We start from the raw sequence: 16,620 nt of genomic DNA, 5'->3' as shown, positions 1-16,620 counted from the left end.
GCTAGAGTACTGACGGGGACTAGAAGGAGAGAGCATATCTCACCCATATTGGCCTCTCTTCATTGGCTTCCTGTTAATTCTAGAATAGAATTTAAAATTCTTCTTCTTACTTATAAGGTTTTGAATAATCAGGTCCCATCTTATCTTAGGGACCTCGTAGTACCATATTACCCCAATAGAGCGCTTCGCTCTCAGACTGCAGGCTTACTTGTAGTTCCTAGGGTTTGTAAGAGTAGAATGGGAGGCAGAGCCTTCAGCTTTCAGGCTCCTCTCCTGTGGAACCAGCTCCCAATTCAGATCAGGGAGACAGACACCCTCTCTACTTTTAAGATTAGGCTTAAAACTTTCCTTTTTGCTAAAGCTTATAGTTAGGGCTGGATCAGGTGACCCTGAACCATCCCTTAGTTATGCTGCTATAGACGTAGACTGCTGGGGGGTTCCCATGATGCACTGTTTCTTTTTCTTTTTGCTCTGTATGCACCACTCTGCATTTAATCATTAGTGATCGATCTCTGCTCCCCTCCACAGCATGTCTTTTTCCTGGTTCTCTCCCTCAGCCCCAACCAGTCCCAGCAGAAGACTGCCCCTCCCTGAGCCTGGTTCTGCTGGAGGTTTCTTCCTGTTAAAAGGGAGTTTTTCCTTCCCACTGTAGCCAAGTGCTTGCTCACAGGGGGTCGTTTTGACCGTTGGGGTTTTACATAATTATTGTATGGCCTTGCCTTACAATGTGAGGCGCCTTGGGGCAACTGTTTGTTGTGATTTGGCGCTATATAAAAAAAAAATTGATTGATTGATTGATTGATTGTTAGTCCATGTCTATCCAAACACAGTACATGTTGTCCAGCTGGGACATCCAGAACGACAGATCTTGAGGCAAGGACACTCCACCGACCTGAAGAGGGCAAGGCACCTTTTTCCGGTCGAGAACCATGGCCTCGGATTTGGAGGTGCTGATTTTCATCCTGGATGCTTCACACTCAGCTGCAAACTGCCCCAGTGCACGCTGAAGGTCCTGATTTGACGAAGCCAACAGAACCACATCATCTGCAAACAGCAGAGATAAGATTCTGTGGTTCCCAAACCAGACCCCCTCTACACCCTGGCTGCACCTAGAAATTCTGTCCATAAAGATAATGAACAGAACCGGTGACAAAGGGCAGCCCTGGCGGAGGCCAACATGCACTGGAAACAGGTTTGACTTACTACTGGCAATGCGAACCAAGCTCCTGCTGCGGTCGTACAGGGACTGGATAGCCCTTAGCAAAGGACCCCGGACCCCATACTCCCGGATCACCCTCCACAGGGTGCCCCGAGGGACACGGTCGAACGCCTTCTCCAGATCCACAAAGCACATGTGGACTGGTTGGGCGAACTCCCATGAACCCTCGAGCACCCGATGGAGTGTGAAGAGCTGATCCAGCGTGCCGCGACCAGGACGAAAACCACACTGCTCCTCCTGAATCCGAGGTTCGACTATCGGTCAAATTCTTCTCACCAGTACTCTGGAACAGACCTTACCAAGGAGGCTGAGGAGTGTGATCCCCCTGTAGTTGGAACACACCTTCCAGTCCCCCTTCTTAAACAGAGGGACCACCACCTCGGTCTGCCAATCCAGAGGCACTGTCCCCCACTGCCACGCAATGTTGCAGAGGCGTGTCAACCAAGACAGTCCCACAACATCCAAAGACTTAAGGTACTCAGGATGGATTTCATCCACCCCAGGATCCTTGCCACTGAGGAGCTTTCGAGGAAAGCAGTGGTTCATAAATTACTATACAAACATGGTGGGGGAGGTGATGGTGTAGTAGTAAAAGTGTTGGGCTTGAGACCAGAGGATCCTTTGTTCAAATCCCAGCCTGACTGAAAAATCACTAAGGGCCCTTGGGCAAGGTCCTTAATCCCCTAGTTGCTTCTGGTGTATAGTTGTATGGCAGCAGCCTGACATCGGGTTGAATGTGAGGCATTATTTGTAAAGCGCTTTGAGTGTTTGATGCAGATGGAAAAGCGCTATATAACTGCAGTCTATTTACCATTTTCCATTTAGTCTGTATGGTTATGGTTATGGCTTCATCCCAGGCTAACAGCCAGCCTTGATTAATCCCAGATTAATCACTACAATCTGAACCCAATGTGTTGCCGTACAGTTTGCCCAACTTGCAGTAACTCGCAGTAAAATATCACAGGTACTAATTGCTATTCAGTGACATGTAGGTTAACAGAGTCCCCACGTGGTACTACTGGCTTAGTGGTAGGACTGCAGTACATTGTTAATACTACTAGGTTCTGTTGTAGTGACTCAGTGTCACAGCGTCACACACTCAGGACTACCGGTGTAAATAATGTTATTCACAATACAAACTTCCAGGATTATTCTGGATTTGCAGAGAAGAAAACTTCAGTCGACTTCTCTATTTCTGTCTGATTTTAATGGACAGAATCTCTCGAGCAGTGGTGGGCACAGATAACCAAAAAATTAACTTTGATAACAGATAATAAGATAACTGAAAAGTTATCTTTGATAAAGATAAGCCGATAAACCACCCAAAAATCAATCAATCAATCAATCAATCAATTTTTTTATATAGCGCCAAATCACAACAAACAGTTGCCCCAAGGCGCTTTATATTGTAAGGCAAGGCCATACAATAATTATGTAAAACCCCAACGGTCAAAACGACCCCCTGTGAGCAAGCACTTGGCTACAGTGGGAAGGAAAAACTCCCTTTTAACAGGAAGAAACCTCCAGCAGAACCAGGCTCAGGGAGGGGCAGTCTTCTGCTGGGACTGGTTGGGGCTGAGGGAGAGAACCAGGAAAAAGACATGCTGTGGAGGGGAGCAGAGGTCGATCACTAATGATTAAATGCAGAGTGGTGCATACAGAGCAAAAAGAGAAAGAAACAGTGCATCATGGGAACCCCCCAGCAGTCTACGTCTATAGCAGCATAACTAAGGGATGATTCAGGGTCACCTGATCCAGCCCTAACTATAAGCTTTAGCAAAAAGGAAAGTTTTAAGCCTAATCTTAAAAGTAGAGAGGGTGTCTGTCTCCCTGATCTGAATTGGGAGCTGGTTCCACAGGAGAGGAGCCTGAAAGCTGAAGGCTCTGCCTCCCATTCTACTCTTACAAACCCTAGGAACTACAAGTAAGCCTGCAGTCTGAGAGCGAAGCGCTCTATTGGGGTGATATGGTACTACGAGGTCCCTAAGATAAGATGGGACCTGATTATTCAAAACCTTATAAGTAAGAAGAAGAATTTTAAATTCTATTCTAGAATTAACAGGAAGCCAATGAAGAGAGGCCAATATGGGTGAGATATGCTCTCTCCTTCTAGTCCCTGTCAGTACTCTAGCTGCAGCATTTTGAATTAACTGAAGGCTTTTTAGGGAACTTTTAGGACAACCTGATAATAATGAATTACAATAGTCCAGCCTAGAGGAAATAAATGCATGAATTAGTTTTTCAGCATCACTCTGAGACAAGACCTTTCTGATTTTAGAGATATTGCGTAAATGCAAAAAAGCAGTCCTACATATTTGTTTAATATGCGCTTTGAATGACATATCCTGATCAAAAATGACTCCAAGATTTCTCACAGTATTACTAGAGGTCAGGGTAATGCCATCCAGAGTAAGGATCTGGTTAGACACCATGTTTCTAAGATTTGTGGGGCCAAGTACAATAACTTCAGTTTTATCTGAGTTTAAAAGCAGGAAATTGGGTATCATCTGCGTAACAATGAAAATTTAAGCAATACCGTCTAATAATACTGCCTAAGGGAAGCATGTATAAAGTGAATAAAATTGGTCCTAGCACAGAACCTTGTGGAACTCCATAATTAACTTTAGTCTGTGAAGAAGATTCCCCATTTACATGAACAAATTGTAATCTATTAGACAAATATGATTCAAACCACCGCAGCGCAGTGCCTTTAATACCTATGGCATGCTCTAATCTCTGTAATAAAATTTTATGGTCGATACAAAAATGTATCGGAAGTTACAGATAATCGATAAATTCCGGTGTTGTCTCTGGTACATTTGCAATTACTAAGAAGCTGAAATTAATTTTTAACACAATTGCTTTTGAAAGCTTCAAAAATGACAAAAGATCTAAAGAATGAGCCAGAATGTTTGACTATGCTGTCCCCTGTAGAATACAGCACAGACAAATCCTGAGAGCACCCACAAAATCAGCTTTCTACTACTAATCATAATCATTTTTCTTTCAACAGTCTGCCCCTGCTGGAAGCACTTGTTTATTACAGCGCTCCCAACACAGAGGCATCTAGAGAGCAGCCATAAGGCCAGCTCTTTATTAATTACAACACTCCGGTCAGGCTGAGGTCTTGAAAAATAAAGTCATACTAACTTATGGTTTTATGAAAATACTGATAGAATAACTCCATTAATGTCAATTCTGTCATTTGTACAAAGTTAAAATATAACATATATCTTTTAATGTTGAATAAGGCACTAATTCTGAGGTTTTGTAACAAACACAGACCGCAAAGCATTCTGGGTAAACGTGCCTCTGCTGAACACTGATTGGTTCAGTCATTCATTATGTAAACCAACACGTTAATGTGACGTGTGTCGTGTGTTGGTTTAAAGATAAATGTGCTTTTGTAAAATATTCCATTTTATTTGTAAAAACAGGCATTTTTACGGAGCCCTGGAAATGTCATCGCAAAATGTTTTGCATGTGGAGAGAATGTACGCATGTTTTATGAATGCCGTGCACACGTTTGATGATGTGTGCATGTTTTAAAACTTTTATGATGTTGTAAAACGTGCACTCAATATTAGTAAGTAAGTAAGTAAATTTATTTATATAGTGCCTTTCACAGACATAAGTCACAAAGCACTTCACAGGTTGAAATGCAATAATAAATAATGAAAACAGATAAAACAAAGGACAAGGTTAACAATTGGTCAGTTCTGAAAAGCCTTATCTGGACACATAAATGTTGGCTTTACACTGTGCGTGTTTTGGCCATTTTTCAGCTGATTTTTCATTCGTCCTGTTGGGAAAGTGTAGGAACACAGACCCACAACAGGGGGCGCAAATGAACGGACAATGGAGAAAGTCAAATCACAAAGTTTTACTGTTGTGAACTCACACAACAAACACAACAGATTTACAAATACAGCAGTAACCGAATTCCAAAGGTGTCGTGTGGGCAGGCTCGACGATAGGAGACGTCTGTCCGAGTCGAACCGGAACCACCCGATTTCCTCTGCCACCGAACCCCGGGGATACTGGAGCCGCCAAGTCCCGAACCCCAGGTGGCCACTGCCTCCGCTCGTCGGATCCGGTACTGCTGGCAAGGAACAGATACAGTCAGGTGTGGGTGCGGCTGCACCCAGCAACACACAGGGTGGAAACACCACCTCCACCTCTTGTCAGGAAAATACAGGTGAGTGCAGGAATGTGAGTACTTATCCAAAATACAGTCTCCTGCTGTCTTTTCTCTTTCTGTGTAAAGGCAAAAAGTATTTAATGGTCAAAAGATGATCCGTTTGCCTGGATACGTTACCTCCTTGGTAGAGCGATATCTCGGCAATGAGGTGGAGATGCCGTCCTGCTGATATACCTCCCTGTTGATTGATATCAGCTGTCTCGTCTCAGGTGATGGGTGACAGCTGTCACCCTGGCTGCTCCTGTGAGGCGGCAGCGCCCTCTGGTGCCTGGAGCCCGCACTCCAGACAGGGCGCCCTCTGGTGGTGGCGGGCCAGCAGTACCTCCTCTTCAGCGGCCCACACAACACGTGCGAGAATTTTTTGGACCGAGTATCAGGTTAATCGCGCGTTCTGCATCGTGTAGTGGAGTAACAAGCTTTAACATCTGACGACCACCTCCTGCTGCTGAAGAGCTTCATGCATCCAACCGCAGAGCTGTCTTGTAATGTTTTTTTTTTTTTAAACTTAATTTGTAGAAAAAAAAAATCCAAAAAGTTGATTTGACCACCATCTGATATAACCGGGTTAAAATAAATAGAACACTGCCATCTACTGGTACCCAGACGCTTAGTACTTCTTGGGGCGAATACTGCCATGAACACTACTAGAGCAGATGGCAGTAGCGGCCTTGAAAACTTGCCAAACAAAATTCCAGATAATCTGTGTCTGCTACATTTAACTTTTAAGATGCGTGGAATTTAACAAACACAAATACACTAACGTCTATAAACCCAGAGAATATATTCACGAGTGTTTTATGCACTAGAGTTTAATGCTGTTATCCGTGGAGCCTGAACAGAGTGTCTGAAATGCATTTGTCCTGTCGTGAACGTCTGAGATTACCCTATGCTACCCATAATGCATTGTTGCCTGGCACAGCATGTGCTCACAAAACCTTAAAAATTAGCACATTACTTTAAAACGAAAACATATATCTGATATTTTCACTTTATAAAGCTTCAGACATGACAGTAATTTTAAATAACTTGTCCAAAATGAGTAGGTTAAAATTTGAACCATAAGTTAAAAATGTATGCCTCTGGATGACTTGGTGATATTGCAATTATACCAGTATGGTGTTAAAGGAAATGATTTTTTTTTTTTGGTCTCCAGTTCTCCTTTGCTACGTTATCGGTCTAAAAGTTATCGAACGGCAATTTATCGGAAGATAATTAGTCCGATGATGGTTTTTAAATTTAAATTTTTTAATTTTTAAAAATTTTAATTTTTTAAAAATTTTTTTTAAAAAGTGTGCCCACCACTGCTCTCAAGTCAACTGAAAGTTTGGGTTAGGGTAACCCTAACCCTAACTGAAAGAAACCTTCTCTGAAGAAAAAAATGAGGGAACAGATAGCGAACCAAATGGAGGTGGAACAGAAGCAGCAGGTGAAAAAAAGTCCACATATTACAGGTTTTTTTTTATTGCTGTGTGACATTAACTTAAAGAAAAGCTTCTGTACACAATAATTTAAATAAAGTCCTCTTTAAAATAAAAGTACAATTAAATCTCTACAGCATGATGTCAATTGAACATAAAGAGAAATCTCCCAAATAAATTAAATAAATTGAATGAGTGAAGTCAGGAAGCAGCCAAAAGAAACATTGAATATCTGATGATGACAGCCTCAACACTGCATTTAATCTATTATTAGACTCTATTGGCTTTGCTCAAAAAGTAAATGAGTCCACCCACCACTTTAATCATATCTTAGATCTTGTTCTGACTTATGGTATGGAAATAGAAGACTTAACAGTATTCCCTGAAAACTCCCTTCTGTCTGATCATTTCTTAATAACATTTACATTTACTCTGATGGACTACCCAGCAGTGGGGAATAAGTTTCATTACACTAGAAGTCTTTCAGAAAGCGCTGTAACTAGGTTTAAGGATATGATTCCTTCTTTATGTTCTCTAATGCCATATACCAACACAGTGCAGAGTAGCTACCTAAACTCTGTAAGTGAGATAGAGTATCTCATCAATAGTTTTACATCCTCATTGAAGACAACTTTGGATGCTGTAGCTCCTCTGAAAAAGAGAGCTTTAAATCAGAAGTGTCTGACTCCGTGGTATAACTCACAAACTCGTAGCTTAAAGCAGATAACCCGTAAGTTGGAGAGGAAATGGCGTCTCACTAATTTAGAAGATCTTCACTTAGCCTGGAAAAAGAGTCTGTTGCTCTATAAAAAAGCCCTCCGTAAAGCTAGGACATCTTTCTACTCATCACTAATTGAAGAAAATAAGAACAACCCAGGTTTCTTTTCAGCACTGTAGCCAGGCTGACAAAGAGTCAGAGCTCTATTGAGCTGAGTATTCCATTAACTTTAACTAGTAATGACTTCATGACTTTCTTTGCTAACAAAATTTTAACTATTAGAGAAAAAATTACTCATAACCATCCCAAAGACGTATCGTTATCTTTGCCTGCTTTCAATGATGCCGGTATTTGGTTAGACTCTTTCTCTCCGATTGTTCTGTCTGAGTTATTCTCATTAGTTACTTCATCCAAACCATCAACATGTTTATTAGACCCCATTCCTACCAGGCTGCTCAAGGAAGCCCTACCATTATTTAATGCTTCGATCTTAAATATGATCAATCTATCTTTGTTAGTTGGCTATGTACCACAGGCTTTTAAGGTGGCAGTAATTAAACCATTACTTAAAAAGCCATCACTTGACCCAGCTATCTTAGCTAATTATAGGCCAATCTCCAACCTTCCTTTTCTCTCAAAAATTCTTCAAAGGGTAGTTGTAAAACAGCTAACTGATCATCTGCAGAGGAATGGTCTATTTGAAGAGTTTCAGTCAGGTTTTAGAATTCATCATAGTACAGAAACAGCATTAGTGAAGGTTACAAATGATCTTCTTATGGCCTCGGACAGTGGACTCATCTCTGTGCTTGTTCTGTTAGACCTCAGTGCTGCTTTTGATACTGTTGACCATAAAATTTTATTACAGAGATTAGAGCATGCCATAGGTATTAAAGGCACTGCACTGCGGTGGTTTGAATCATATTTATCTAATAGATTACAATTTGTTCATATAAATGGGGAATCTTCTTCACAGACTAAAGTTAATTATGGAGTTCCACAAGGTTCTGTGCTAGGACCAATTTTATTCACTTTATACATGCTTCCCTTAGGCAGTATTATTAGACGGTATTGCTTAAATTTTCATTGTTACGCAGATGATACCCAGCTTTATCTATCCATGAAGCCAGAGGACACACACCAATTAGCTAAACTGCAGGATTGTCTTACAGACATAAAGACATGGATGACCTCTAATTTCCTGCTTTTAAACTCAGATAAAACTGAAGTTATTGTACTTGGCCCCACAAATCTTAGAAACATGGTGTCTAACCAGATCCTTACTCTGGATGGCATTACCCTGACCTCTAGTAATACTGTGAGAAATCTTGGAGTCATTTTTGATCAGGATATGTCATTCAAAGCGCATATTAAACAAATATGTAGGACTGCTTTTTTGCATTTACGCAATATCTCTAAAATCAGAAAGGTCTTGTCTCAGAGTGATGCTGAAAAACTAATTCATGCATTTATTTCCTCTAGGCTGGACTATTGTAATTCATTATTATCAGGTTGTCCTAAAAGTTCCCTAAAAAGCCTTCAGTTAATTCAAAATGCTGCAGCTAGAGTACTGACGGGGACTAGAAGGAGAGAGCATATCTCACCCATATTGGCCTCTCTTCATTGGCTTCCTGTTAATTCTAGAATAGAATTTAAAATTCTTCTTCTTACTTATAAGGTTTTGAATAATCAGGTCCCATCTTATCTTAGGGACCTCGTAGTACCATATCACCCCAATAGAGCGCTTCGCTCTCAGACTGCAGGCTTACTTGTAGTTCCTAGGGTTTGTAAGAGTAGAATGGGAGGCAGAGCCTTCAGCTTTCAGGCTCCTCTCCTGTGGAACCAGCTCCCAATTCAGATCAGGGAGACAGACACCCTCTCTACTTTTAAGATTAGGCTTAAAACTTTCCTTTTTGCTAAAGCTTATAGTTAGGGCTGGATCAGGTGACCCTGAACCATCCCTTAGTTATGCTGCTATAGACGTAGACTGCTGGGGGGTTCCCATGATGCACTGTTTCTTTCTCTTTTGCTCTGTATGCACCACTCTGCATTTAATCATTAGTGATCGATCTCTGCTCCCCTCCACAGCATGTCTTTTTCCTGGTTCTCTCCCTCAGCCCCAACCAGTCCCAGCAGAAGACTGCCCCTCCCTGAGCCTGGTTCTGCTGGAGGTTTCTTCCTGTTAAAAGGGAGTTTTTCCTTCCCACTGTAGCCAAGTGCTTGCTCACAGGGGGTCGTTTTGACCGTTGGGGTTTTACATAATTATTGTATGGCCTTGCCTTACAATATAAAGCGCCTTGGGGCAACTGTTTGTTGTGATTTGGCGCTATATAAAAAAATTGATTGATTGATTGATTGATTGATGTGCCTCCCTCTAAACTCTGCACTTGCCTTCTTTTCTTTTTTCTTTTTACCATGAAGTGGAAAAGAAACAGACAAAAGTCTCTCCTTTCACAGCCACTGAAGCTTGTAACTCCTTCAGATTTATCTGAAATGTCTTGGTGGCTTCCCTTACAAATGTCCTTCATCCTTTGGATTTCTTGTTCCTTCACGATTGATGTAACTAAACTTCAAGAGATATTTGGTGATTTAGAAGTCTTCCTGTATCAAAAAAAATCATAAACTGACTTTAAGGATGTCATTAAACAATAAAAACATGTTAAAGCCAAAACAACTCGGTGCTTCTTTTAGATGTATTTTTAACATTAGGGGCCATCACACACTTTTTTCCATTTTACTACAAAATGTGAAACCAAAATTCACCATCTCCAAAGTGTCTGCATGAAAGAATGGATTCACTTGCAGCAATACAAGACAGTCAGGTCCATTAGTAATTGAATAGAAACTATTTGTGTACCTTTGCATCTGTACACCCCCACTATGCAGCTGAAATGAAAAATGAAGTTTTGCTTAAAGCTTCAATTTTCAGCTTTAATTCAAGATAAAAGAACTAAGAATCAGAATCGCTTTAATTTGCCAAGTATCTCTCAGTATGCTCACTCTGTACGGCATGTAGAAATATACGCTAAATACTGAATAATTCACAGTAAAAATGTGTGAATAAAATGTGCAATTAAAATATGCGAAGGAGAAACAGACAAACAGACTGAAGTTGTACATGAGGTATATGAATGAGTGAGTTGTTTTGGCAGGTTAAGTTGTTTATCAGTGTAATGGCCTGTGGACAGAAACTGTTCCTGTGTCTGGTTGTTCTGACATACAGAGTTCTGTAACGTCAACCAGAAGGGAGGAGTTTAAACAGGGTGTGCCATGGGTGGGAGGGGTCTGCAGAGATGTTACCAGCTGGATTCCTGGTCCTGGGCCTGGTATAAGTCCTGGATGGAGGAGATGCTGGCTCTGATGATTTTTTTTTCTGCAGATCTGAAGTCTGTGCCTGTCATGTCTGGAGGCAGAGGGAAACCAAACAGAGATGGAGATGCACAGGACAGACTGGATGATGATGTGTAGAAGATGATGAGCAGTTCCCGGGGCAGGTTGAACTTCCTGAACTGTCTGAGGAAGTACATCCTCTGCTGTGCCTTTTTCCTGATGGAGTCTATGTGGGAGGCCCACTTCAGATTCTGGGAGATGGTGGATCCCAGGAACCAGAAAGTGTCCACAGTAGACACAGCATTGGTGAGGATGGAGGGGTGGGGGGAGTGATGGTGGGTTCCTCCTAAAGTCTACTATCATCTCCACAGTCTTGAGTGGGTTCAGCTCCAGGTTGTTCTGACCACACCAGAAGACCAACTGTTCCACCTCCTGTCTGTATGCAGACTCATCATCATCCTGGATGAGTCCAATGATGGTGGTGTCATTCGCAAACTTCAGGAGTTTAACATAGGGGTTCCCTGAGGTGCAGGTGTTTGTGTAGAGGGAGAAGAGCAGTGAGGACAGCACACACCCCTGAGGGACACCAGGGCTGACTGTCCATGTGCTGGATGTGATGCTCCCCAGCCTCACCTACTGTGTCCTGTCTGTCAGGAACCCTGAGATCCACTGACAGGTGGGAGCTGGCACAGAGAGGTTGGAGAGTTTTTGATGGAGAATGTCGGGGATGATGGTGTTGAACGCCGAGCTGAAGTCCACAAACAGGATCCTCACGTATGTCTCTGCTGAGTCCAGGTGCTGCAGGATGTGACGAAGACCCATGTTGACTGCATCCTCAACTGACTGACCTGTTTGCCCGACAGGCAAAATGCAGTGGGTCCAGCAGTGATCCTGTGATGTCTTTCAGGTGGCTCAACAACAGCTGTTCAAAAGACTTCATAACTGCAGATGTCAGGGCGACAGGTCTGTAGTCATTTAGTCCTGTTATGGAGGGGTTCTTTGGGACTGGGATAATAGTGGAGCATTTGAAGCAAGAAGGGATGTTGCACAGCTCCAGAGATCTGATGAAAATCTGGGTGAAGATAGATAACTGATCAGCACAGGCTCTCATGCTGCGTTCACACCAATGCATCCCTCGCCTGGCGATGGACGTGCCACCATCACCCGGTTTCACTCTGCTTTCACTGTGAAAATTCGCCCCAATGTGTCATCAAATAGGAGGAGCTTCCATTCTGCTCGCTGTCAAGTCGACATGACGGACCTTGATCACATGGAGCAAGTCACTGTGCTCTATTTGTTGTGGAAAGCTGACAAACATCGCCAGCGGCGTCATCCCTGGGTTCACAACATCCTCATGAGATGTTTCCAATTCGGGGAATTTCATTATTTGCTACAGGAGCTATGTCTGGATGACAGTTCGTTCATGCGCGCACGTGAAAAAAAAAACTGGATGCTGCTGCTGCAGTGCTGCTGCTCGCTCTCCCCTCAAACTCTGTCATAATTGTGTTATAAACCAGTCACCATTTGTTATATTGTACATTTGTGTAGTTAATAAACTGTCAAAAAAGACTGACTTTCTTTCATATTTGAGAGTGTTATGTAGGATATCGACTGACAAAGTTTGATCTGGATCTGATTCGGATTACAGATTTTTTGGCCATTTAAATTTAATATTGAAAAGTCCATTTGGTGTACATTTTGCATTATATCTCAATCAAAAGTGCCTCCGTCACACTTATTTTTCTGTTATGGATTTACCTATACCACCAAAATTGGATGAAGGTTCCAATTTTATGCCTGTTTGTCTTGTAGTTATCAGTTGGACACCAAGTGCCAAAAAGCAAAGATAAACTGTGCATATAGATAACCAATGTTCTTCCCGCGACCCGACTCCGGATTAAGCGGAAGAAAATGGATGGATGGATGGATGGATATTCTGTGAAAATGATCTGAAAAAGAATTCAGAAATCGGAAAAGTTGAGAAAAAACCCGACAACACCACAAAAAAAAATCTGATTCAAGTGCATGAACTAAATACATACTCCTGACATTTGATCACATCTAATTTAGTTTATGAAAAGACACTTCTAACAGAACTTTGATCTTGAACATTTTTTCCAAGGAAAAATTTTGTGGAATTGGAAACTAGTATTGGCAGAGGTTTATACTCTATGAACGTGGTGCTCTAGTTGGTTTTTGTATAAATCATGTTCGTTTGGGTGCTTCCATCCATTTCATTGCAAGAAGATTGGGTTTGCACTTACTGATGGTCTTTTTTCTCTTCCTCAGTGTGTTTATTGTCCTCTGTTACTTTAATGTCCTCAGGACCCTTATTGTCTGTGCTGTCTTCACTATCTTCTCGCAGGTTCTGCAACCTGGACCATGAGCAGTAAGAGATAAAGGAGATAGACAGAGATAGTAAAGTCACACAGTGGCAGAAAAAGCAACAGGTGTGGAAAACACCTGTGCTACTGCTAGCAGTTAGCAAATAATCAGGTTCACCCCTTTGAGTCTGGTCTGCTTGAGGTTTCTTCCTCAGAGGGAGGTTTTCCCTTACTACTGTTGCTCTGGGGGTTAGTAAGGTTAGACCTTACTTGTGTGAAGCGCCTTGAGGCAACTCTGTTGTGATCTGGCGCTATATAAATGAAAATAAATTAAATAAATAATAATAATAATAACTCTAACCCTAATGGAAGGCAGCAGCAGAATTACTCCCATGGAGAGCAGAAACAGTTCTGAGCTGTGTCCATGTTTTGTGGTGACAGAAATGTAAATCTCATCACCAACCACAAAAATTAATTCTCTGCAGGCTGGATGCAGTTTAACATCAGATAAACAGGGTTTTTGACTCTGACAGAGAGACAACCTGTCTGATGAAGCATGTTGAAGCTGGCAGGATGTGACATCAGCAGGGTGACGGTTGGGAATGTGTGACAATGTATGAAGCTGGACTTACTCTGGATCATCCTCGTTCTGCTCCTCCAGGATGTTGGGCAGCCTGTTTAAAACAAACACCAAGCAGGATGTTCACTGACTGCACCTGTTCTCCAAACATGTCCAGATTCTTAGGTCTTCTGTTCAAAGATTAGTTCTTTCAGAAGGTGGCCATGTGTTTCGGACCCTAGCACCTCACTTCTGGAACGTGCTTTTTTCAACAGTTCATTCTACTGATTCTGTGAATTCTTTTCAAAAGTACCTGAAGATGTGTTATTCACATATGTTTAAAGAGTTAGGTTATCTTCTTTTTATTCTTGACCTATGGCCGTCATCTTTCCAGTGTGTTTGAGGACATAATAACAACTAAACTTTGGCCACAAAATTCACACAAACATAAGCATTTTTCAGAAATGAGTCCTTATTATTATTATTTTTTTTTTTTTTTTGGCTGATCTGATAATACATCCAAGATTTGTACATTACTGTGACGTACTGTTCGTTAGGCTCTTTCAGGGTGTCTATAACGATCTTGGCTGAATGCTCCACCTCCAGCTGTCGGACTGCCTCCTCTGCTGCCTTTCTGGCCATTTCTTCTGCAACCCGAGCTGCCTCCAGACGCTCCTGTTGCAGTCTGCTTCATTAGCAAAAATTAAATGTAATACATATACAACCAAACAAATCAAGGGAAGATTTACGAATATTTATGTTAATATAGAATTTTAAAAACAGCAAAACTAAAGCCCATTTCTGGAGCTATACTTCGGTGGGGAGTACGGCTGCTGGGCCTCCTGCCACAGGGCCAGTGAGATTCAGTCCTAAATAATTATAGGGGTCAGGTGAAAAGTAGGTCACGGTGGGACTCTTGCCGGGCTGTTTCTCAGAAACACAAACTAAATCATTTTGCACAATAAATTTACTTGGCATTCGTGAATTTTGTCATTTGTGTCTGATAATGATCTGAACATTTTTTTGAAATACAGCACAGAAGAACCAACAACGCCTCCCCAAGGCCATCAGGAAGACAAACAGTGAACAGTAAAGAATGGCGAACCGTTCCTCCATGTGAGCGAGAACAGACTGTTCTGCCTCCTTTTTGATGCTGTCCATCAGAGGAGTCCACTGTTCCATCTGAGTCACATCTTCTATCTGAAACCAACCACACACAAGTTGATCTTATACAGCTGACATAGTTAATTCAGCTGGAGACAGAAGGTCCTCTATGAATCATTTTCTCCATCATTCATAATTAATGACTGAAAAACAATGAACATGCTTTGTTGACATCAATATAACATTAAGGATTGAGCACATCCATCTACAACCCCAATTCCAATGAAGTTGGGACATTGTGTGAAATGTAAATAAAAATCCAATGATTTTCAAATCCTCTTCAACCTATATTCAATTGAATACACCACAATAACAAGATATTTATTGTTCAAACTGATAAACTTTATTGTTTTTGTGCAAATATTTGCTGATTTTGAAATGGATGCCTGCAACAGGTTTCTAAAAAGCTGGGACAGTGGTATGTTTACCACCGTGTTACATCACCTTTCCTTCTAATAACACTCAATAAGCGTTTGGGAACTGAGGACACTAATTGTTGAAGCTTTGTAGGTGGAATTCTTTCCCATTCTTGCTTGATGTACGACTTCAGTTGTTCAACAGTCCGGGGTCTCCACTGTCGTATTTTGCGCTTCATAATGTGCCACACATTTTCAATGGGTGACAGGTCTGGACTGCAGGCAGGCCAGTCTAGTACCCGCACTCTTTTACTACGAAGCCACGCTGTTGTAACACGTGCAGAATGTGGCTTGGCATTATCTTGCTGAAATAAGCAGGGACGTCCCTGAAAAAGACGTTGCTTGGATGGCAGCATGTGTTGCTCCAAAACCTGGATGTACCTTTCAGCATTGATGGTGCCATCACAGATGTGTAAGTTGCCCATGCCATGGGCACTAACACACCTCCATACCATCACAGATGCTGGCTTTTAAACTTTGCACTGGTAACAATCTGGATGGACTTTTTCCTCTTTTGTCCAGAGGAGACAACGTCCATGATTTACAAAAACAATTTGAAATATGGACTCATCAGACCACAGCACACTTTTCCACTTTGCGTCTGTCCATTTCAAATGAGCTCTGGCACAGAGAAGGTGGTGGCATTTCTGGATGTTGTTGATATATGGCTTTCACTTTGCATGGTAGAGTTTTAACTTGCACTTGTAGATGTAGCGACGAACTGTGTTAACTGACAATGGTTTTCTGAAGTGTTCCTGAGCCCACGCGGTAAGATCCTTTACACAATGATGTTGGTTTTTAATGCAGTGCCACCTGAGTGATCGAAGGTCACGGGCATTCAATGTTGCTTTTCGGGCTTGCCTCTTACATGTAGAAAGTTCTCCAGATTCTCTGAAATATTTGATTATATTATGGACTGTAGATGATGGAATCTCTAAATTCATTGCAAATGGACTTTGAGAAACATTGTTCTTAAACTGTTGGACTATTTTTTTCATGCAGTTGTTCACAAAGTGGTGATCCTCGCACCATCTTTGCTTGTGAACGGCTGAGACTTTTGATGATGCTCCTTTTTGTACCCAATCATGAGTGTCCTCAGTTCCCAAATGCTTATTGAGTGTTGTTAGAAGGAAAGGAAAGGTGATGTAACACAGTGGTAAACATACCATGGTCCCAGCTTTTTTGAAATGTGTTACAGGCATCCATTTTAAAATGAACAAATGTTTGCACAAAAACAATAAAGTTTATCAGTTTGAACATTAAATATCTTGTCT

At 41.7% G+C, this 16,620-nt stretch overlaps 1 protein-coding gene across 4 annotated transcripts in view; it reads right to left on the bottom strand.

Annotated features, from left to right (window-relative positions):
* Positions 1-13,079: 13,079 nt before the first annotated feature.
* LOC117521509 (cyclic nucleotide-gated cation channel beta-1-like) overlaps positions 13,080-16,620 on the bottom strand; it is a 167,311-nt gene continuing 163,770 nt past the window's right edge. For 3 of the 4 annotated variants that reach the window (XM_034182840.1, XM_034182826.1, XM_034182833.1), the window contains exons 17-20: positions 14,872-14,966; positions 14,314-14,451; positions 13,840-13,881; positions 13,080-13,258 (exon numbers count right to left, since the gene is read on the bottom strand). In XM_034182840.1, coding sequence (XP_034038731.1) covers positions 13,144-13,258; positions 13,840-13,881; positions 14,314-14,451; positions 14,872-14,966 — 390 coding nt within the window. In that variant the 3' untranslated portion in view covers positions 13,080-13,143. The remainder of the gene's footprint in view (positions 13,259-13,839; positions 13,882-14,313; positions 14,452-14,871; positions 14,967-16,620) is intronic. The other variant, XM_034182848.1, reaches the window with a different exon arrangement.

The sequence above is a fragment of the Thalassophryne amazonica genome, chromosome 2 (assembly GCF_902500255.1).
Source record: "Thalassophryne amazonica chromosome 2, fThaAma1.1, whole genome shotgun sequence".
Classification (NCBI taxonomy): Eukaryota; Metazoa; Chordata; class Actinopteri; order Batrachoidiformes; family Batrachoididae; genus Thalassophryne; species Thalassophryne amazonica.
Note: the sequence above shows the minus strand (reverse complement) of the source record. Positions and strands in the feature narration are given on the sequence as shown.